At 35.2% G+C, this 24,466-nt stretch overlaps 1 protein-coding gene across 1 annotated transcript in view; it reads right to left on the bottom strand.

Moving 5' to 3' along the window:
• The window catches only part of LOC106143407 (zinc finger protein 541), an 80,473-nt gene that overhangs the window by 22,927 nt on the left and 33,080 nt on the right, over positions 1-24,466 (bottom strand). The window contains exons 4-6 of the mRNA XM_060949241.1: positions 19,480-19,631; positions 2,015-2,133; positions 240-364 (exon numbers count right to left, since the gene is read on the bottom strand). Of these exons, the coding sequence (XP_060805224.1) occupies positions 240-364; positions 2,015-2,133; positions 19,480-19,631 (396 nt within the window). The remainder of the gene's footprint in view (positions 1-239; positions 365-2,014; positions 2,134-19,479; positions 19,632-24,466) is intronic.

The following is a 24,466-nucleotide window of genomic DNA, read 5'->3' as shown; positions in this document are numbered from 1 at the left end:
TAGCTTCTTTAGGCCCTGTGGTTTCCAGCATTTTAGAAGAGGACCACTGAATATTGTCCCCGTGGACATAAGAAATGACTGAAGGTAATATGTACTTTAACCTACGGCATAGGGATGCGTGTTGTGGATACGGAAGTGTTTCAAGTAATTGTATTATTTTCTTCTTTCACTTCATCCATATTCATAACTCTCTTCGTGCAAGTTCGTCGATTTATAGTATAAATGTGAACCGTTCTCACCTGGCGGTTGGTGGTGGTTCTCCGTGTGCCGCCGCAGCGACCTCGCGTCGCAGTATGACTTGCCGCATCCGTCCGCCTTGCATTCGTAAGGCTTCTTGTTCCGATGGGTGAGCATGTGTCCGTTACTGCAAATTCATGTCAATATTAATATCGATTCCAGTTTATGTCTTGAGTGTCGGTAGTTCGGTACAGTTTCATGAGCTGTGGCGTCGTGTATGGCAGAGTGTCACATAAATTTTTGAGATGATTAGTTAGTATTCATTGCAAGTTTAAAAATGAGGTACATAAATACAAAACTTGAGGACGGCCTTAACTCCACTCGTGTAAAACAAAAAATCCCGTTTATTCCCGTTCTCGTAGGAATTTCAAGAAATCCTCTTTTAGTGCACCATTAGATCGAATAAGACTTTAAAAATCCAAGCTTCTAATGGAACAGTTCTATATATAGGGCTATTAATAGTTTTGAATATAAACAAATTATAATGGCATATGAAATCCTTTGCAGAACAAACGAACGCTTATTTTCATTTAACTACAACTTCATTAACATTACAAGTTAGTCGTACATTTTGGGAAAATATTGTTTAATAATAACTCATTTAGGACTAACGACGCAAAGAGATGAATAAATTAGACTACGAGGAAACAAGTAGACGCGAAAAGGATTGCTAAAGGTCGGCCTGTCACATACATAAATTAAAGATTCTAACGAGTTGAACATTGTTATAGAAGTTACACAAACAAACTTTGGGGATAAATTCCTCAGTAAGCCACAGCCCTAACTTTGAACATAGAAGGTATAGAAATGGGTTAGTAGAGTGACGTGACCAGTCAATACACACATTAGGGAGGCTTGTCTCATTAATATGCATGTGGGGTGTTGTTATACAACGATTAAAGTACACCGGCCATGTTGGGAACATGTGTTGTCGTGATGCCAACATTGATGATAATCGGGAGATGGGACAGGTTATAAAAATTTTGAAGAAACGATACGATAACATAATTTAAAATAGTACGTATCAAAATATAAAGTGTTATTTTTTCAAGTGATTGAAACCACAAGTATTTTACTCGTAATTTACTTGAGATAAGCATCAATCAAGGTAGGAATAAAAATTGAAAAATGAAAATTGAAATCATATCTATATATATATATATATATATATATATATATTTATCAATCATTTCAGGGAAAATACAAGATGAATACAAAAACTCGAAGAATCTGAAGTCCATCCACTCGTACAAAACAAAAAATGGTATATCAAACAAGAATCTCGGGATACTCCAAACAAAATCATTCATGCAAACAAAATTCCCGATGCTCTCAAGAGTTGATGTACAGAGAACCGCAAAATAAGACACCCGAATGTGAAAGAGTTATTTTAGTACTACCACGCGTAAAAGAATTCCGACAATTTGCGGGAATTTTCGGGAAATTCTTTCTTAGTAAACACCTTTGACCTCGTAAAGAATCAAGTTTTAAATCTTTAGACCTAGCGGTTTGGGATGTAATACTACAATTTGTCAATCAGTTTCTTATACATACATAAATAGACTAGCTTTTTGACAAGGACTACCTCCCTTGGGAATTTCAAGAAAAAGTTCTCTGTGTCAAATATTATCAATATCGGCCTAGTAATTTTTGTGTTGATTCGTAAAAAATATTATTTTCTTTATATAGAGTATGGGTATGAAGAAAAGATTGTCTATTTCGTATGTAACAGTCGTGAGGTTGTCTGTACGTGAATGTTTGCCGAGTCTTTACTCACAGGTGGTCCTGCCTCTTGAAGGCTTTGGCGCACGTGATGCAAACATATTTGCGCTCGTCGCTATGTGTGAGCTTATGTTTTGCTAGAGCCGAAGCGTTGCCGAAGATCTTGTTGCATACCTGAAACAAAACAGAACGGATTAAGTGAGTCAACGTGTCGTATTTTTTATCTTGGATTTAGTTATCTGAAACACTTTTTGTTTCAATGTTTTCCATGAAAGGTTTAGTTATTTTTGATAAAGTTTCATAAAAATATGAGGCGAGTGTAGTGAAAGAAATTTCAATCCTATGCAAGAGTATTGATTGAGTAATTAAGTCTTGAAAATTGTCTTTCTAATCAAAGTATACAGGTTGAAACCCCTGTCTAGACAAACCTATCAATGACGCTTTTCTGAGTAACGTATATTAGTTTGTTTGTTTACCAATACGATAACATCGTGAAAACTCTACACACTTAATGTAACCGATATACAAGTCGGATAAGGTTCTCTTGCAGGTCAGATGATAGTCGTTTTGTATAAAAATTTTACTCCAAGATAGCCACCGGTCTCCTCTCCAAAGACGTGAGCACGATTGGAAAGAACCCCATGATAATTTTTTCGATCTTGAAAACACTTTATACCAATAAGAGCGATTCACTATTTAAGTTACATTTAATCACAGGAGATGTTATAACACTCAGCACAACAATAATGCTATCTTCCAAAGTCATTACCTATGTTATTAAAATTGTATGGAACTGAATACCTTTCCTAACAAGGGAGAAATGGCCCAAGAAAGGTCCCAGGGCAGGCGTTGAGACTAATCCCGTGTTTGTTCCTGATCTAATTATGGACCTTTCGGCCCCTTATCGTGTTTTTATTTGGAATCTACAAGGTCCACTCGGATCTTAACGAATATCTTTATTGTTGCATACGTACTTATGTATATGGCCTTCTTTTTCTAACCTTTATATTGATTAGTTAGTTTTGATATTTTACATAGATTAGAACCTAGTACTATTGCACTTTAAAGAGTGATATAAAAGATTTGTGGCAGCAAGAAGGACGATCATATATCATATAATTTAAACTTGCTGAATATAATACCTTCTCCAATTTCAAGTGAATCAACACGTTATACCTACTCAGTCTACAATGTACCTACTGTCGACCCTGACTTTGCCGTCATGTAATTCTCGTTTGAATATTTAATGTCTGTCCCGGGACTTTTTGCTCTGTTCGCGCGCTTTCTAAGTGTAATGAAACTTTTTAGTGCGCAAACTCTATAGCTCGTGTTAACATCTTTATAAGCTGAAAGGATGGAGTCATAGTTATTTTTAAAAAAAGAAAACTGCTTTAGAAACCTTTTGTGGCAAACTGTGTGTCTTGTCATTTTATGAAGTTGCTAGCGTTTGCCCGTGGCTTGCTTTGCGTATAATTTGTTAGTGTTAAAGTTAAAGCCACGTTAAATTTGCATCAAAACCCTTTCAAAAATTTTACGTGAAAACGTAACGAAATAAATAGTTACAATCTTTGGCATTTACTTTATTTAAAATATAAGATCCTGATATGATACTAAAACATTACTTTTTATCAAACCGAATTCAAAGCTAAGTAAAATTTCAAAAATATATTATTCACTAAGAAATTTTGGAATTAACCATACCACTAAATATACGTTTGTAAGTTATTTGCTCTAGTTCGTCATTTTTTCCGCCAATATTTCTTTTTTTAAAACATTTATTTTTCTTTTGATTTGTGTCCAGTGTCTCGATCTTCATGCACTTTATGCTCTTTTTACACATCCACAGACCGAAAACCAGAGCAAAAGTTATTCTTAATTTATAATACGTACGTTTGTATGTATATAGACATCGATGTATCATTTGACTCTTAGTGCGATGATATAGATAGATGTGCATAATTGTCTAACTACCCAGCATTGTCCTATCAGACAGCGCCTCGGGAGGTTTGTTTCAGGGGCTAATGTTGTGTTAAGTCTGTTAACTCAGACACAATTGCTTCTCTGTACACTATTCTAGATATAGTGTTGGGTGATTGCATCATATATCGTACGCTATATTTTGTTTTATTTATCTATCACAGCTTTGTGTGGGTTAGTTGCAACCTTAGCTGCTAAGTTTTATGTGAAAAACAGTTTGAGGGCTCTGACAACGCATTATAAGTATCTTACTTGAACAAGCTTGCTGGTCTGGTGGCAAAGAAAAACATGATTTATTTCAACTACTTTTTTCAGAGAAAGAAATTAAAACTTGAGACTCCTCTTTTAGGCGATATTTTAGGAATCTGTCCTGAATATTCCGAATACGCTATTGCTGAATCGCATTTTAATTATAAACAATCGTCCAGCTAATCGTTTGAATTTTAGCTCTGACAAGTCTTTTACATCGCGTTGAGAGTATTTTCTAATGGTAACGGGAGAGACCTTTTTTTAAATTTTCGAATAGCGATCCTTATTTAATAAGTTATTTTGGAAAGTCAAAGTAAGCACGATTAGCTGACATAGCTAGGTAAATATAAATAGTACACATAACACATAGAAAGTTTGCTTTCTATTCGCATATTCCCCATAGAGTAGGACACTCACAAAGCGCATTTTGAATGTTTCTCAACTCGGATAGTCACAGAAGACATCCAAATACATCTAAAAATATGTAATGTCTCCCTCTATGGGAACTATTCTTTTATCTCTCGGGCGGATCTATGTTTATGGCAACGAATATGGTTTTATTGAGGAATAAACTCTGAGAGATGGTACTTGTAACTATCGCTACTTCCAATATGAATCGGGTTTGTCATAAATTGACGGATATTAATAGTGGATTGTCAATTTTATGATTTATTGAAACCCTCCAAATTGTACTTTAACGATTGTTGCGACTTATTTAAATGATCGTTAGATTTTTCTTTAGGTAACAAATGGTTCAAAAGTCGTCGTCGTCGCTCATTTGTCTTTGTCGACTTAACTACCATTAAAGTTCGAAGACATAGTATTTTATCTTCCTTTTTGTAGTTAAGTTTAAAAAAAAAAAATGACAAATATTTTATACTTATAATGCTTGGAACTGGAACATGAGGTGGTTTGCAACATACTTAGCAATTATTCTTTAATACAAGTGTCTATGCTTGTGAATTTAAAAAGTTAAAATATATTTTGTTTGTAAGGTATAACATTCTGCTATGTGCTATAAATATAGCCTAGATTCAAGTACATTAGTACTCCTATAGATGACTGTTCTAGTAAATTACTTTTCTTTCTGCAAGATATGTCCTCTAGCCACCCTCAGGCATTCCTTTGTTATCAGAAGAGACGATCTAACCACATTAAGCTTTCGAGACTATTCAATGAAAAATCCCTGGTTTATAGCATCTAAAATTACTTTAACAAAACCTTACAATGATAAATTTGATTTAAGTGTACTCGTTGGATGGAAACCTTTCGTGACCACTTTGACAGATGATTTATTTTTCTTTCCTCCTTTATTTTCTGCTGCTTTATTACCTTTGGAAATTTTATCTCGTTACCCCTCAACTTTGCGTTAGCAAGTAAATAATTGTAATTTTAATTATTACCATACCCACGGACAAAATATTCATATATTAAACTTATTTAAGTTGAAATCTGTTACAGGCAAATTTTTTAGCAACTTCAAACGTAATTGAAATTAAAAAAATATCTTGAGTCTATCCCTTCAATTTGTTCCAATAGAATCTCCCCGAACGTTAAATCTTTTCGTAGAAATAAATTTTCCAATTGAAATGTCACAATTGTTTCCATTTTTAAATAAATTTAATCCGCCATGGGACAGGGCCGGCGGCGCCCTGGTTCCGCGGGCCGTGACCTAAATCTTATACATATAAAAATCCGGACCACGTCAAGAAGGGCCCTTCATTACCGTGCGCTATTCTTTGCAATTTATGTGTTATAATATAAAATTATATTAACATTTTGTAAGTTTAATTTACGGAAATTTATGATTCCTATAATTATTTAATGTTATTCATTCAATGGGAAAGGTCGGAGTGGGAAGACCTAGACGAACGTATCTTGATCAAATTAAGGACGTCCTGGTAAAGGGTCAGGTCCGACACCCGAAACCGCCAAGCTTGCATATGAAGAGAGTTATGAATGTGGATGAAGCGAAGGAAGTATGCAGAGATCGTGGCAAGTGGAAAGAGGTAGTCTCTGCCTATCCCTTCGGGAAAGAGGTGTGATTTTTATGAATGTATGTTACATACATACATTCATAAAAATCACACCTCTTTTATGTTATTTATGGTCAATTTTCACATTATGTAATATGGAATTATAAAAAAGTTACATGCTAATAAATGATTTCTTTTTTAATATATTTTTCCTTTCCAAAGTGTTACTATTTCACAAAAGGTCTTGGATGTTTATCTTTATTTAAATTATAGTATCATTGAGTTAGTCCTTCCTTAGTCTTATTGTCTTATCTGCAGAGAAGCCCGAAGTGTATCCTATGACCGATCCTGGATTGGGTAAGTCTCGTTTTACATGAAACGAGTTCTGACTCCTGCCTGACGTTCACAAACTTGGCAGGCAAACCCTAATGAATCATAGTTACATATTCAGTTGCCTGAATGTGTAGATTTCCCGACGAGAAAATTTTTCGATACTGGAAGAGCATCAGTGTGCACTCAAGGTTATGTAAGTATTAGAATCTATGTTGAATTGCTGAGGCATATAAAAAAACCACCGCAATAATAATAAAAAAAGTACAAGAGTCATAAAGATTCAATGTATGAGAATGAAAGTCGCCAAGTTAATATTTCAGTGGTGTCCTATAACTACGTAAATTTTGATTATTTTTACCGATTCAATACAAAGCTGCCACTGTACAAATCATGCCCATAAAGCCGTTAAACCCATTTTTTCAGCGCGGTTCCAGCAATGGAAAATACGGGCATTCAGAGGGATCGTATCATAAAGTGTTAAAAGTACAGAAATTCAGGTTGCCTTGTCCTTTATTATTTCCATTTCATGATTTGCAAATCTATGAAAAATGTAAGTAACCTATACTTTTAATTTCCAGGTTTACTGTATCCGTTACATTATATTTGAAGGTATGGAAATGTATTAAGAATAAGCTTAAATAGCCCGTACACGTGTAGTGGGCAAAGAACAAGGAAGTTTTCGGAAAATAATAGCATTTTAAAGTCTCTCTTTGATATCCTGCGATACTATATGGCAGTTTATGTTTATGAATGTGACAATAAAAAAAATAATTCTTTCACCAAGCCATTTAGCTGAACGTGGCCTTTCATCATAAGTGGAATTTTAAACAAGCCGCGTGTGGGTAGGGCAACGTGCAGGCATTTATATTTTCAACATCCATAAATTCTTTGACTGTTTGTAACACAGGTACTTATAAACGTAGTAGTAGTGGCAATCAGACGGTTCAACGGTTACATAATAAAGGTCCAATAAAATCTCTTGTTTGTTTATGATAGAAATAGATTTATTATGATGACGATAAAATTATGATTTATGTGCTAGTAAAATTGAACTAGAGTTTATTAAGATTAAAATAAGTTGACTTTAATTAAATTCAAAGCACTGATCGGACCCAAATGATCTTCAAACTTCAATATTAAATCGAATAAAAAAAAATCGAAGCTACAGACGTAAACATTTCATAATAAATATAATTTAGACGATTTTGAAGTAGAATATTGAATAAAAATGTAAAAAAGTAGGTCATCTTGTCCTTAACATAATCTCATTGTATTTCGTGACCCCCGATCAGCTTTACTTTCCGTGAATTGAATTGAAAGCGAGATGAGCCTGGTTTGTTTATGGGATTTCGACGCCACTCCAAATATTAGAATAATAACGTGAAAAATTGTTGTTTTCTTTGCAAATCAACAGGCAATTGGAAAGTTTGTGAAAATGAAGTTACTAATAGATTAAACAGCCACTTGAAGCTGCAATGCCTTCACAGTTTCAGTATACGACTTAGTGAATACCTTAACTGCATTCTTTCTCCTAGCTTAATTCCATCTCTCTGGATGTCCAGGACTTTTGAAAATCCTCTTACCAATTAACAGACAGCACTAAAATGAACAACGCTACTTCCCGTAACATATCTACTACCTCACTGAGCTTACAATTTGTATTCCACATAGTCTATCCACGTTATCAATAACATTGCTCCCTATACATCCTCAACAGATGCTCGTGTCAGTTCCTGCGACCGCAGTCGGTAACGTAACACGCGATAGGCCCAATCGATCCTCGATATCGTGGTGCGAATCACGTTTCCATAGTTCCGTCTATCCGGTACTAATTGGATGACGTCCCGGCTCCTATCTGACTATTCACCCTCGCCACCAATTAAGGGGTATTGATATCACCCCAACATTTTTGTTACAACTTTGTTTTGAATCGCAAATCGGCAAGGATGTAAAACAAATAAAATTTAGGTGGGTATAGAAATATACGCAGTAATTATTGACTATAAGATATAAACAGGATGCGGACCGAAATCATTGTAAAATGAGAAACACTGAAAGATGAGCGAGAAAAAGAGACATCCAATAAAAGGCGCCCTTTGCGCTTTTGACACATTGCCGTATTTCGAATGTATTATTCGCTTTCTTTTTACGAATACATTTGGGATGAAACGGGGAAATTTTATATTTTACCAATGGAAAAGCAAAAAATATGCTTGCACGCGATCTTAACAATCGCGGGGCACAACGATGATTCTATTTAGACCAGGAGCTTGACGCAAATGTTACAATTTATGACGCGGGAGGCTGAGGTAACACGCGGGGCGTCACCAGAATGCGAATGAGATCGCTCAATCGTGATGATTAAGAGTAATTCATTCAGCGAGCTACAGGCTTTGTACCCGGGACAGGTAAAACAGTCACGTACCCCGGCTGTACTGTGTGCTTAATACGGGTGGCTTTAGATTTTAACAATTCTGTATAGGAATTAAAAAAAAATTGTTTATATAAATCAGGGACATGGATTTTTCACTTGTCACTCTTTTTTATTATTATAACTCTTTTTAAGTATAGCATCTTTTTTTTGAAGTGTAGAATATCAATAAAACTTTATTAACGTTTTTAATTAAAGACATATGAATCTACAGGTTTTCTATTCTCTTGAAATAAAAAATACACGCAGTGGACATCTAACATAACAACATTTTTGGTACGACAGCTAACAAAAAGTATAGTTACCGGTCAGTCGTCGCCAAATAATCCGGGGAATTCGTAGGTTGGAATTTTCTTTTATGTTTCCATTTGAAAAACCCCTGACGAGGCGGTCCATTGTTGTTTCCGCGTAGATTTGTATCCTGTTTTTGTCGTTTTGTCGTAGGATTATCAATGCGAGTACTATCGATACTCTCGATTCGACAAAGGGAGCTTTGAACTTAGAACCTAATAATATTTAAACAGAAGAAAAGTGTAGGTAGGCTTAATGAAAAGGTTAGAGATTAAATAATGGAGTGTATATACGGGTATTAAAGTCGCCGTTAATTGTTTCAACATTTAGATTAATTTGAACAGATATCAAAAACCGTCTGTAAACCGGCATCGATAGAAAAAAGAATAGGACCACTTCATCTCTTTCTCATGGATATCGTAAATGTCGACTAAGGTACTGTTAGCTCTGTCTACCCCGGAAGGGATATAGACGTGATTATATAAATGTTTGTCTGTAAAAAGCGAAAATATTTGGGCACGGTAATATAAACGATTATATGTAGAATTTAATATTCATGTCTTTTGTAAAACGTCATGACAGAAAGCGAAGGACACCTATATTCAGAAAAAGTAATAAAAAAAGACCAATTGAATTAAAATTTAATATCTAGTCTCGTAAAGCCCACGTGCTACCTACATGCGACTTTTATGTTGAACAACGTGATTTTCGTAGCTCATTTTTTGCCGAGGCGGGGCGGCTGCTATTCCACGGCGCCGTTTTTGTTCGGCTTGCTTTTCAAAACTGCTGCCCCGCCATTTGTCATTGCTGCTACAGCTTTTGTCTTTTCGTTTCCCAGATATTTATCTTCAGAACTGAAAGGAGTTCATTATTTAGCACCGTTATTGTTGGAAATCCCGAGTGGTTCAAGACTGCTAAATTCTTCAAGCGATGTTCGAAACTTCTCGACATTTATGATAAACGTAAATTAAAACAATCTCGATCGTGTATTGTTTCGAATTGTCGTAGTCATTTTGATTGTACAAATGAATGTATTTGCGTGTCCTGCGATAACTTTTGATAAATGAGAAATTAATTGAATGGTAATTAAAATCTGAACCCTTAATGAAAATATAATAAAAGCGGTTTAAAAGCTTTAGGTATAAAAACAGGACTACAACCCTAAGGCTTTTTTTCACGTATCTCCTGTACCGACAAATTCGTTTTTACGAAGGCACTGTGAAAGGTATAATTTTTATAGCAAGCCGTCAATTTTCTATGTTTAACTAACCGACGCGCGTTTCCCTGCGCAATAAAACTGGCCTTTTCTTTTACGGTTTCACGGACAATCGGGGAAATATAATGTGAATTTGTCAAGAAAATCCGACACCTCTAGGATTGGATCAAGTTTACCTTTTTAAGAAAACAACTGTGTCCCGGGGGAGGTTTGGGATTACCGTTAGGCCTATAGTCTGCCCACGTCCGTGTGTTCGACTCCTCTTGCGGGATAAACGGGATCCTTGTTAAGCTTCACAATAAAACTCCACTCTCGCAGTTTACTTTGAGTGTCCTTCTCGTCGCATCATTTTGTAGGTGTTACGCACGAGAGCCAGGTGTGCTTAAGCGTTTATTTTTATATTTACTTTATGGAACAAATTAGTATTTAGAATTTTTTTATATCTTGAACATCTCTTTTTGGTTTGTGCTAAAATATTGCGTGAACTATACTAATAAGCGTACATACTGGTAAATTGTGGTAAATTAATGTGACAGACATGTCTATATTCCTTGCAGAGAAGACAGAGCCAACAGTCTTAAAAAGACTGAAAGGCCATGTTCAGCTGTATGGCTTAATGATGTCATTAAGATTTAAATAGTGACAGGTTGCTAGCACATCTCCTAAATGAAGAATCCCAAGTTTATTAGCCTTTTTGGTATTTATTTCCTACTTTTTGTTTTTTTACACTGATCCTAGCATCATCATCAGTCATCGGAATGGATATGTCGAACAGGTGATTTTGCGTGTGTCAGTCTGTACATCCACGCTTGGGGTGCATGACGAAGGTTCTGTTTACTTTCAATCCTTTCGATTTATTTTTAGCCCCTTTTGTCGGGCCCATTTACAAATATAGTCAGTGTTTGATTTTTTTGTAAAGTGTTTCGAATATAAAAAGGTTCCACGGAGAAAGAAAATATTTGTTGCTCGGATTGATATCTAAAAACACTTAGGTGGCATCATTGCGGTGTAAAAGAAAATTTATTAATTTTGACTGTTTACTCACACAACGTAATTAAAAACAAATTTTCCACTGAGTAGGTATGAAAAACTATCTAAGAGACTCGAATAAGATTAATAGGATATAAGGAACTTCACTTAACTTAAGATACATGTAGGTACACACACATACCTACCTATTGGGATCAAAAGCTTTCACAAAACCCGTTCATTTACTAATTACAAATTTCGAATTGCATAGTCCAATACATATATTTGGGATGTTATTAAGCGTGGCATTAACTGGTGGCCATAGAGCTTCGAACCAGCCCGCAGACCACCGGAGGATTACCTGGCGGTTTGGCATCCCTCCAAAATCTAGAACCGACCCCCCACTTAACTTTCGACCGTTAACTTGCTTTGACAGTGAACACTTAAATTTATTAGGAAATCCCTTTACAAATCGTGTACATCAAAAGGTAGTCTTACTGTGTGCTTTGGTTTTTAATGTAAATTTTTTTGAAACTTACTTTGTTTCCCGTTTCTATCGAAATTCCAAGAAATCACGGCACATAACTTTCGTCTGTTAACTTGCTTTGATAGTAAAAACCTAATTTTTTTATGAAGTATGCTTATCGAGAAATCAGATCAACTGATCTTTTCTAAAAAAAAAATTCTTTGAAATCTCTGTTCGAGATATTGTTGGAATTTCGAGAAATCCTTTCTGAGTGCTCGCTCTTCTCGGTAGTAAGGTCTAAATCTCCATCCTACTTCGCCATTTAACTTTCGATCTAACGGTCAAAATACTTTGTTAGTGAAGACTTAAACATTTCATGAATCTTGTTTATTTAAGTTATATTTTCGTCAGTTATATATAATATCAACAGTTGCCCACGTCGTAAAAAACACTCTTTGTCCTTTCCGTACAACAGGATGCAATTTTTTTTTTAAAGAGCTAATAAACATAGTAACTTTCGCGTTTATAAAAGTTGGGATATGCCGTACAATATCGTTTGCATAACAATGATACGATCAACAAAACAAACATGTCAAGCATTGGTCTGAGCAAGATATAGGAAACGTGACGTCAGACATATGGGTACGTATACTACCCCAGTTTATCGGGGCTGGCAGGCGCCCAAGCTGTCTTGGTTTAACGCGACCACGACTCAAGTCTAGTTGACATACAGCCCTAATCCTTGGCCGCCTGTTGATAAATTAAATGAAATAAATTGAATAGAATATACGTATTAGATCTAAATCGCAATTAAGAATGATAGAACCGTATTCCAAATTTTTTTTTCGGTAAACTCCAAATAAAATCTTGAAAACGTAATCGAATTTTGTTGAAAAGTGCATTATTTTAAAGACAAATAAACTGAATCGTAGTTATTGGTGTGCTATTATTGAAGCCACCATATTGGTAAACGCACCATTTCTAAATTGACTAAATAATGTTAAATAATATTTTGTATGAAAACTACTCTTAATTCCCGTGCTTTTGATGTCGGTTTTACGCCTTTAGGATGTGCATATGCATCAAATTCTGGCAAAGCAGCTTGTTGTTTGATTCGCAAACATTTTCCAGATTTCATTAGTTCCCGAAAGTTACCTTACATTTCATTTAAATGTTTCCAAATGTTGTTTTATGGTACATTACCTCGATGTTGTGTTACCAGTAAATTGAATGAAGTTTATCTGCATTACAGCTCGCAAGCATTAAAAAAGGGAGAAGGAAAAATTAGATACTAAAACAATAGAAAAATTACATAAGATTACATTGTTGTAATGTTATGGTTTGTTAGGTACCTTTAGAACCATTTTATTTTATCAATTTAAAGTCGTAGTTTAAAGTAGTAGTTAGTAGTCGTAGTAGAAGACGAATAAATCATAAACACTCCGATAAATAGTATTTCCAAAAGCAGAGTAGTGTCAATCTTCTTAAAAATAAAACCAAAATTTGTCCCATAATTTTATTGTCAATTAAATCATCTACAATACTCTATGATTAAAAAGACCTGTCTTTTTTGGACTGTGAAATTTTAACCTTAGCTGTTAGCTTAAAATTTATGAGAAAGAGAGAATTTGCTTCGACCGCGAAACTCAAGTCAGTGTTATTAAGGCACCTGCCCCATTATGAACGACAAAGCAAGTGTTCAGATTGTTGTTAGGTGAGGGCTTCGTTAAAATTAATTTGAGTATTTCAACTAAAAAAGAGAATTATTAAATATTCGTAATGCTCTATAAAAGCTAGTGAGTTTTATTAAGAAGCAATAGATGTGACCACACAAAAGTGTTGTGTTCTTGTTTTCTGTTTATTTCGTCGCCTGTGATAGAATCAGTCATTCATGACTCAAAAAATAAACTACTAATTTTAGCAGTGGAATATCGGAGATTAAGAATAAGATATGGATTCATTGATTGACTGCGTAAAAGATAATTAGTAAAAATGCAGTAAGTATCTAGCAAGCTAACAAGGTGAAAAATTATAACATGCTCATTTATTGGAATAGAATTAAAATGTTATCTGTACGAGATCGGATGAAAGTAAGTATAAAAAAGAAAATAAAAGAAATTGAGTTTTGATGGTTATCATTGATTATTTTAATATGAGACAAGAATCAGGTTATATAACGAACAAATACAGAATTTGATGAGGGCTGGTACCTAAATGAAAAACCTAAACTCAAATTGTACAACACAGCTAAGTTAATTAAACAGATTTAAATGTAATAAACATGAATGAAAATTCAAATCACACTGATAGATATGATCGATACATACTGATAGATATAAATACGATTACGATACACTGATAGATATAGAATACGATATGAGATACGATCTGTTTATTCATTTGCTTATTTGAAATATTTGCGTGTCCAAATTTAAATTATGCAAAATGTTTGCGAAGTTGGGAGTGCGGAGAGAAATGAAACTCTTTTGATATTGTTATTCGCGACGCTCCGTGTCCCCTGGCACTGTATTAAAAATTAGAGTTAACAACAGAGAATGTCTCTTCACACGAGGTTGCCGTTTTTATTATATTTTTTAGTTATACAGGAAAATAAATTAAAGGCTAAAATTAAAACTAAATAAAATAAATAAAAATGCCCCCGAGGTAAAGGTACCAGGAGTTGCCAGCTCTTTAGTCAGTGTATCAACGCATACGGTGTTCCAAACTAGCACCCGACGCATCTTCCAAGGAACCAAGGTTGCATTCGTTCTGGTCTCTTACCATCATCTCTTAATATGCCAGTTAGCTCTAGGATGGCCGATGCGTTAACTAAAGCAAGAGACCGACATCATTTAAAACAGATTTTTTAAGTCATTTCTTAACTTTGTAACCAAATTTTAGTGCTAATATACTTAGGGAAAAAGATTACCTAATAATTATAATTATGCCGCCAAAAAAACACAAAATAGAAGTTTTTAAAGAGTGCTAAGGACCCCGGCTAATAAAGGGTTTCTAAAAATTGTATAAGACTTTACGATCATTTTTTTACTGCTAACGAAACACTAACGTGGGAAAGGCCTTCAAATACAGACAAAACTAAATGTTACACTTCTGTTTTTAAGTATTTTATGACATCGGTCGCAGACTAGAGCACATCGTAAACAATAAAGTCGAAGAAGTTAAATAACATCAGACATTCGCGGCGCGTTTCGGCCTTTCAGTTTTCCAGTCACGGATCGTTAAATGAAATAAGAATCCGTCATAATTTGTTCCAATAAAGCTGGGATATCACAGAGAGTGAAATTTTAAGAGATTGCCGCCATGATGGTTATTATTCGAGATGTAATTAATTCGGGTGCGCTTTGTGTCGCGGCATCTTGTCTTTAGGTTTTGCGAATTGGGATAGACGTAATGGCAATAAGAAGAAAAAAAATCTTATAAAATTCGGTATTTTTCCCTTTCTCATTAGAAATCACTTTGTTATTGACTGATTTAGTCAGACGCATTGACTTATTAATTATTATCTTCAGCCGTTGGTGATTCGAGCACGTAATCAGCATTCGAGTGATATAAAATATTATGCCTTAGCAACCAAACCTAGTCAAATCTTGCCATGTAAATATACAGAGTTGCTAAGGCAGAGTAAGGCTGCCTGTCTGACACTAATTCGAGCCAATGTTATAGTATTCTTAACCATTAAAACATAAAAATAATCGTTACATAGTAATCCACTTCTAAAATGTATTGATTTATACCTTAACTCTACAATTTAAATAATTCGGTAAGAAATTGACGGCGGATAATACGACCTGTTTCTAGGGAACTACAACCAAAATATCTGCAGAGTTCTGCGGATTTTCGTAATTGCTTGATTAATTATTAGCAGGCAAGCGAGATGGGGTTAAAACGAGACGAGGGTCGAAGATCCACGGCGACATCAATAAGCTTTAATTGGGAAGGACCATCGGGCTATTAGCTGGGCCCAATTAGTGATATCTTCGATCTCGGACGGCGCCAAAGCCTACACGAGCTTTCTAAGATTTCTTCGAAGTGTTTGGGAGGAATTTTTATTCGGAAATTAGTGTATCTGTTACAAATGTTACCGCAATTGCCAATACAGGATACCACTTCAAATCCGTAGTTTCCTTGAGAAATGTTTCGGAGCATCAAGAAATCATCAATCAAGAAAGATTTTAATCATGTAATCACGCAAATGTAATATTTCCTTGAATCACAGCAGCTGGTGTCTAAACCGAGAAAGCGTACATGCCTTACAAAGATTTGACAAAGTTTTTATACTCAGCCGCACACATGATACCAAGTACCTTACTTCAAAAGAATTTTATATATTAAGAGATGTGCTCTATCACTTCTATTTACGAAATTATGATGCATATGTGCCTCTAAATAAACGTATCAAAATATACAAACAGCAATAACTGAATTGTATCCAAGGAATACGTGTCACATTGCGTCTCACCTTAACATAATAATATATTCCAAATCGATGTTATTTGCATCCATACAAACCACGAGAGGACACCTTACAACTAAAAGTGCCCTATAACGTATCATAAAATCCACATTTAGCACATTTATGGGGGCACAAAGAGAGTAGAATGTATTTCACGAAAGGGGGGCCCCCCTTTCGTCCCTTCTCCCTTTGTTGATATTCGGCTGACCTACAAACACAGTTTCCGATCTCGTCCCTCGTCTTAGGGTACGTATTTAACGATTCAGTTAATAATAAGTTATTAGACGAGTTTATTTCGACTGTCTGATATTACATTTCGATATGTTTTTAAGCAACTCTTTCATAAGGTGGCATGTTAAATTCAATTTGATTGTGGTTCAAATTATGCAGTTTTTAGCAATCGGAAAGGGTTCTGAAGTGCTGTTTTAGGAATACTACTGGACTATTATTCTTTTTCACGTTAGTTTCAAATGCTTTACATACCGATACTTTCTGATAGTGGGTAAAATAGATTGTGCGAAAATATTTTCGTGCTGTGATTTACTGATCTAAAGCATGTTGCCAAGTTATTAATAATGATTGAATTTCTAAGCACCAAAATGCACACCACGTCGCACAGAAAATAAAACTTCTGCATAAATAAAACTTCAAATCTGAAAATAATATTCATAAATATCTGATCAAAACAAATTTCTTGTTATTAAAAAATATGGAATGAATATCTAAATAAACAAAGTTATGATATTACTGGTAAAACCTGCGTCGGAATACAGTGAAATTGATCCCCACTTCGATTAAAACTTTACAATATTCTCTTCTATTCAAGTATTACATTTCTAGTTTTCCAATAGGGTTTCCCGAATTTCATTCGTAGACGAATCATAACAGTACGAGGATATAGATTTTTGGGTTTTGGTATTCACAGTATCAGTTTTTTTCTTTCTGATCAGGATCATATGTCAGGCTGATATATCCAATGATATATTTGGTAGGAGCCATCAAAGGGAACATTATTTTTGTAGCACGAAAACACATATTCATCAGTGTATGTAAAATGTAAAAGGCGCTATAAGATTCGGTAAGAAATAACCGTCTCACTTAAATCTAGTAGGTTCTATTTTATCTGATGATGAGCAAGACGAGGTAAGGGCTAAGGTGGTATACTATAGCTATATAAAGATAATATTGCATTTTTCCTAGTTTATATATTGCTCTTCATGACTTGACTTCATTGACTTCATGTTAGTCAACTGTACTAAAAATGCGAATACGTGAAATTTCGATTGGGCGTTCACCAAAAAAGAAAAAATTATGCTTAGAAAAATGCTTAGCAGGCATCGGATAGGCAATTTATTTTGTATCGTCGCGTGGTCGCGTGACTCCACACGAAAAAGATCGGAAATGAAACACTCAGAGCCTTTTAGTGTTTGTATTACCTCTCCCCTCAGTTTTATTACTCCCCATATTCCTATCCGTTCGATGGAGTTTTATTACCCGGGTGTGTAATACACGCTATTATTGTTTTATACAACTATTGCAATTTTCCCTCCCAGTGCAATATTGTAATGTAATTCCAGTTTTACTTTGATTGGATATGTATGAGCGTTCAAAATATTGTGCTGTAAATAGTACAGTTAAAATTTATTGAGAGATATAGGAAAGTATGATTTTTTTAGCAGATTAAGAGTAATTTTGCTTATAATGTCAATATAATATTTTCATATATCTGTTATTGATTAAAGATAAATATTTAATTTTGTCATTGATATAGAAGATACAATAAGTTGTCTGGTATACTGTAGGTACGAATGAGAAGTACCATTATGCCATTGCTGAATCATAAAAATTTCGAGAGCCACGTTTTGAGAGACACAAAAACGCACTATTGACTACCAAGTAAATATTTCATACATTAGAAGCTTGGTAATTAGTCAGCCAGGGGTAAGTAAGTGGCAATTAGGGACGTTTAGGGAAGCGCTTATCGGTTAATATTTACAGAACTAACTGGGAATGTTCCTCTGAGTATGAACCAGTCCCTCGTCTTGTCAATAATATAGTATTCATGCGTTTAAATATTCCTTTCGCATGAAGTTGCTACATAACGTTTATTTTGAATGCTGTTGCCATTAGTGTCGGAAATACTTAATATGCAATTTATTTACTCGGCATGTTACAAATACAAAATTTGTAGAGTGTCAGCGGTCGAGAGGTTTAAATAAAAAAATCATAAAAGCACATGTTCGAAGCCTAACGCGACAATTACTCTTTTCTTAGTTCCTAATTTTGAATAACATAGGTAGTGTGGAATACGGAGAACAACAGAGTGTCCTTTTCACGCGGCTCCAATCGTGAACGAAAGCTAGAAACAAATAAGGCATTGCAAAAAGAAGGTACGATGATATATACATTTTTGTTGGACTAAATAAGGTAGAATTAGTGTGTGTTCTTCATAATATTCATACATACAAACCTACCTGCTATTATACGCATGTGTGTGTCGTTTTGTAACGTCGAAGACAAATAGAGGCAATCGTCGCGGTCCATCGGCTCCGAACCGGAAACTATCCGGAACTACGGAGCGCTGTGACACGGCTTAGTTTTAGTCTTGTTATGCTGCCTATAGTATTTCTTTTTTTACTACTTTCGTGTTTCTTTTCCCATATTAATTTTAACTGAGTTAAAACCTAGTCTAGCCGATCATAATAGGCTAAATCTAAGATTAGCCACCGCTGTGCGGCTGCGCCTAGATTGAGCCTTTGTGATATCGGCAAACCTAGGTTGAGTAGCACTTTGTGATCCATGTTGGGTTAGGTTTTTTAAGAGTGTGACGAAGGAAAAATGGGGTCGCTTAGTGTAAGTTTTATAAAAAAAAAAAAATTGAGACAGAAGTTTCTTTTTAATTTCTTTATTGCAAAGACACACATTTAGTAGTAAAAATAAATAAATTACTTGTAATGGCAGACGTATCCCATGAAATTATGTCTTTCAAGCAATCGGTAAATAATAAAGACATAATAATAAAGAGAAAACGAGGAAATGTATAAAAAGCGGCAAGGCGTTGTGCCATTATTAATAAAATAGTATTTTTTATTAATTCAAATTGTGGAGCATTCTTAATGAAATAGAAATGAAACTTACTTGACACTGTTGCGGACCCTGCCTGTTCGGCGAGGCGGGCTTCGGGCGGACCTTCTTCGCGGACAGCGGGGGTCTGGGTTCGATCCCCGTCACCGCCACAGACACCGTTGTTATCCCACTGATCAGGCCGCTTGATGATGATGATGTACATTCTGCAAAAAAGGTTTGTATTTAGTTATCATTTGAGAACCATTATTGTCCCAGTTGCTGATCTGTGAGTTAAGGACAAGTTTAAGACAAATACAGTTGCCAAAGCAATTAACTTAATTTTCAGGTGATTTTTTAACAAAGTATTTGATAAGAAAAAATGTAATAACACAATTCGTAACGCAGAATAACCCATGTGGCAAATTTCAAACATTTACAAATACATATCGAGATCTATATTATTAAAGTTTTACTATATGTTAATGCCAACAACCCTTTAGATATAGTAATAAATCGGACATCAGTTGGCGGCGATATTGGGAATAATTCCGCACACCCTAATTTGAACGGTTCGATATTAATTTAAAGCGGGCCAAGTGCAAACAAGATCGAAAATGTACGCAAAGCAAAATTCACAATTTATACCTCCATTTTTGAGACGGGAAAAACTGTTGAATTAAGCGAAAGTAAAGATTGTTTGGGTAAAGGATCAATTTTGCGAGAATTCGGAATTTCAGTTATTTCGCAGTTGGCGAGGCCGCTTTAGTTTATCGCATTAGAGTAAGACGTAATTGCTCTATATTTACTTGAAGGAAAATAAGCAGATAACAAAAATTTTCAAAAAAATTGTAATTCCTATATGTATCGTTCGATTGATAGCCGATATTAATTTGAATCTCAGACACGTCTTACGCTCAAAGGGAGTCCTATCGTGGCTTTAATCATTGTGAGCGTCCGTCGGCCCGGCAGTGTCTAGGAAGACGGGCAGATATCTATCGGCACAATGACGGGCCCAATCCGCAACGGGCAAATCAAACAAGGGATAACTCAGACTAGTATTGATTCAGAGGCTTTAGGCCGTTATGTGATGTTCTTTGTCACTGGACGATGGACGCCATTAGTTTGTTTATGTTTGTGCGGACCGCATATCCATCTCGGCTGGGCGGCTTGAGCGATTGCTACTAATGGCGGCGGAGAAAAATGATGGCCGATCTTTTTGAGCGTAGGAGAGGCAACAAAGTGGCCGCTTTCCACTGATCTTGATGTATTTGGGACATTGTAAGGACGATGTTACGAGTATTTCAGTTTAATTGTTTAATTAAGATGGCTATCATTCATGCCAATCTTGTGATATTTGCTTTGTACAATTGTATTAGTTAAGTGTCAAGTAATGTCATGAATTGATTTAATATTTTGACTACAAGTTATAATTTCTTTTCTTTATGGTAAAATATATGGGTACTTATTGAAACAGTGTATGATCAAAAGCCTTTTGACTCGTACATCGGTATACTTACAAAACGACTTTTTTTAGCTCAATAATTTATTTCTTTTTAAAATACTTTTCATTAAATTTCTAATAATGGTTGGAGTTTGAAGTAAATAAAAAACAGCAGCATTAATATCTTAAACCGAAGAAGGAAACTTTGTTGCTTTTATAATTTCGTCAGTTCACCCAAAGAGTTTCCTTGTGAGTTATTTTATGAGGTTGTTAAACTTGGATGAGTTAATGAGGGACCCTCGGGACCCCTCTTTAGGACTCTCGGATAGGTCCCTGACGACATCAGGGAGCGATCGATGACGAACTAGGTTTTAGTGATGTTTTACGTCCCTTGAGACTGAGAATACATTACATCTTTGTTCCGTGAGATAAAAATGTTTTTATACTTACGTTAAGAGTGTTTTTGAATTGGTATTTGTTGTGAATAAATCCCTGGGAAAAGGTATGCTAGAGGAGATAATTCATTATGATTCTTCTGTTATAAAATATATCATTTTTTAAATTAAATATATTTTTAAGAACAACTTCGTTCATTGTTTGATAAATACGCACAATTCCAGAACATTGTTTAGAATATTGTTGAATAAATAAAGAAAACGCGTTCATTCGCCGACGTTTGCCAATCCCGAATCTCATTATGACGAGTTAGGAAAAAACAGCATCAAATAAGGCGTTTACGATTTGTCATAAAATTGTCTCTCGGCCGGAATCGTCAGACAAAGGAGTGAATAAATGGCGAGATTGGAAAATTATTCATATTCGTGACCCTGACGGTGCCTCGGGCGTACGCGTGCTATACGAGTAGACGCGTTTCTGAGCACCGTTCGGAAACAAATGTTTGTTGCTCATGTCGGTGTTATACCTAGAGGTTTTGGTTACAATACATATATATATATATATACATAAATATATTTAATGTAGACTGTTGGCTCTGTCTACCCCGCAAGGGATATAGACGTGACGATATGTATGTATGTATGTATATATTTAATGGAGCTCTACTTGTGAGATCGTCGGTGGTCAAATCGGTAAGGTTAAAATGCGTGATGCGCAGAAAGGCACAGGTTCGAATCCCACCTCGGCCAAGTACCACTGACTATATTAGATGTTATGTACATTGGTTTTTAATACTAACCGATGCTTTTACGGTGAGGGAAAACATCTTGAGGAAACCTGCACATTCAGGCAACAGAATGTATTATCATGATAGATCCAATACGGGTTAGATTTACCTGCAAAAGTTACGGAGGCCAGATGGGAGTCGCTTTGTGTATAGACCTGACTCACCCAATTCAGGACCCACGGTCAATGGCATAACCCGGGCTCCTCTCCAGAGTGGTGAGGATGCAACCGGGTCTAAAGCCAGGAGGAAGAAGATGACTAAGGTCAAAAGTAACAACAAAGAGGCGATAAATAGAAGTTGCTTACGAAATTAATGGGTGAATAAATGATTATAGTCATTTGATTCAGTCATTGTTTATTGGCATCGCAAGATGGATGTAATTTATTACTCTGGCAAATCAACCTCTGTATGGTAAAGGTGACCTATATGTAGGTTTAACAACCTCAGTCTATAAGGGACGTGGTGTAGACGTGAGATCACTTCAAAAGCGTGCGACATAATATGGCTTCGACATTTTCATGCAGACATTAGAATCATAAACATTGTTAATTTATTATTTTCTCGGTGAATAAGTTGTTATTATAATCTTGTATTTAGTACATGGTACAATTACAACTACTTCTTTAAGTTTCCAATAAACATTTTTTTTATCATTTTTGTTACTTTTATAAGTTTTGTAACAGGAAAATTAAAGTGTTTGCAAAAGATAAATAAAATTAAACTCGTACCTTTTACAGTCGTAATAAATTGCAAGATTCATTCGAAGGACATATTTGAAATATCTTGATGAACAGTATGGGAACTCGTATCTTTACCATTACGTGTTACACATACGCACACGAACCCCCCGAGGGGGTTTGTCACTGTTACTAGAACATTTCCAACGTATAAACCTCCCGAGCGAAATGTTGCAGAAGAAAACGCGGTTATTACACGACACCACAATATGTATGTAAATATTTGCCATAGAAATATACTATATATTATGAGTATAGAAATATGAAAGGAGATGCTGATTGACTTCCATATCAACGCACAATCCCAACCACAGGGTCAAGAGTTGATGTTGAGGTCAAGATTGGAAAACAAATTTCATAATGACTTTGGCTTATTAACTATGCTTTGTTTTAATATTATGTATCAAACTTGTTTACATTTCAGTATCTGAAAAAAGTACTGTAGAAGTGCACTTCAAGAGGATTTTTCCAAAACCTGGCAGGGACAGAAATTAACGGGATATGTCGCTTAACGCAAACGAAGCCGCGGGCTTACTATAGTATACTCAATATAGAAAGTGTACTCTTGAAATTAGATACATTTTACTCGAAAACAGGCTGAGATTTTAGATTAATTAAACACTCCTCAGGCGGCACTTAGAATGAAGCTTTTGCTGTACAAGTTACAGTGTAATTATAATAGTAGGTACGATTAAATTTGTAAGCATGTAGACAATATTAATTAATAACGTGTGATATGTCTGAGGAGCGTGTAGGGTAACCATGTGTTAAATTACGAAATCTTATATGTTTAGAAACAAAAAGAGTTAAGTTATGTACAACTGTTCGTAATAAAAAAGTAATGTTATAGGGCAGATTAAATAAACCTTGACATTATCTCAGTATTAAATAATTTCAACCAAAATCAACATAGAAAATAAGAACAAATGTATTTTTATGTTCAATATTATGTAAAAATGAAATGTGTAAAATAATCAAAAACTTGATGTGAAGGAATCGAACTTATCGATCTGTTTTGAAATGTTACTTTAGCAGTAGGATTTCCTTGTATATGTATGTATATCCTTGGAGTTACAATTAGGATTATTTAGAACCACTTTATTAAGTCAAGCCTCTTACTCACTGCACACTTAAAAGTACCTTAAAACGTATCTTAAAATCCTAAGTATGGTTACTCTCGCAATAGATATAATAATATCCATTAAAACATACAGGAAGTTTGGAAAAGTCAGTAGGTGGAATGGAGAATTTTAATCACATTAGGAGGTTCAGTGGGAGTGGAACGGTCCTAAACTTGTCGGAGGATTCATTTGCTAAAGGTGTGTATGACAGACGGGGCTGCAGACCGCCCGCGTCCTAATGAATTCTGTCGGGAACGTCGGGTTACAGTACGTCAGATTGGGGCAAAAAAGGGTATCTTTGCCTCTAAATCTTCAGGGTTTTTGGGCCACTGAGCAGATAGGTTAAACAAACGCTACAAATTTACTTTTTGCATTGTCATTGTTTACTTCTGATGTAATGTATAATGTACGGAGTTAGAGCCTGTTTTTTGAACTTTCAGTGAAATCTCAATGAAGATTACAGGCGAACGCCGCGTCCTACTCAGGATGATGATGATTCGAATACTACGTAAATGCTGCCTTATTTTACAAACTTTGTTACTTAGTTATGTATTGACATTTCAATCAAGGTTGTGCT

The sequence above is a fragment of the Amyelois transitella genome, chromosome 18 (assembly GCF_032362555.1).
Source record: "Amyelois transitella isolate CPQ chromosome 18, ilAmyTran1.1, whole genome shotgun sequence".
Taxonomy (NCBI): domain Eukaryota; kingdom Metazoa; phylum Arthropoda; class Insecta; order Lepidoptera; family Pyralidae; genus Amyelois; species Amyelois transitella.
The sequence above is the reverse complement of the archived record's forward strand: the minus strand, read 5'-3'. Positions and strand labels throughout refer to the sequence as shown.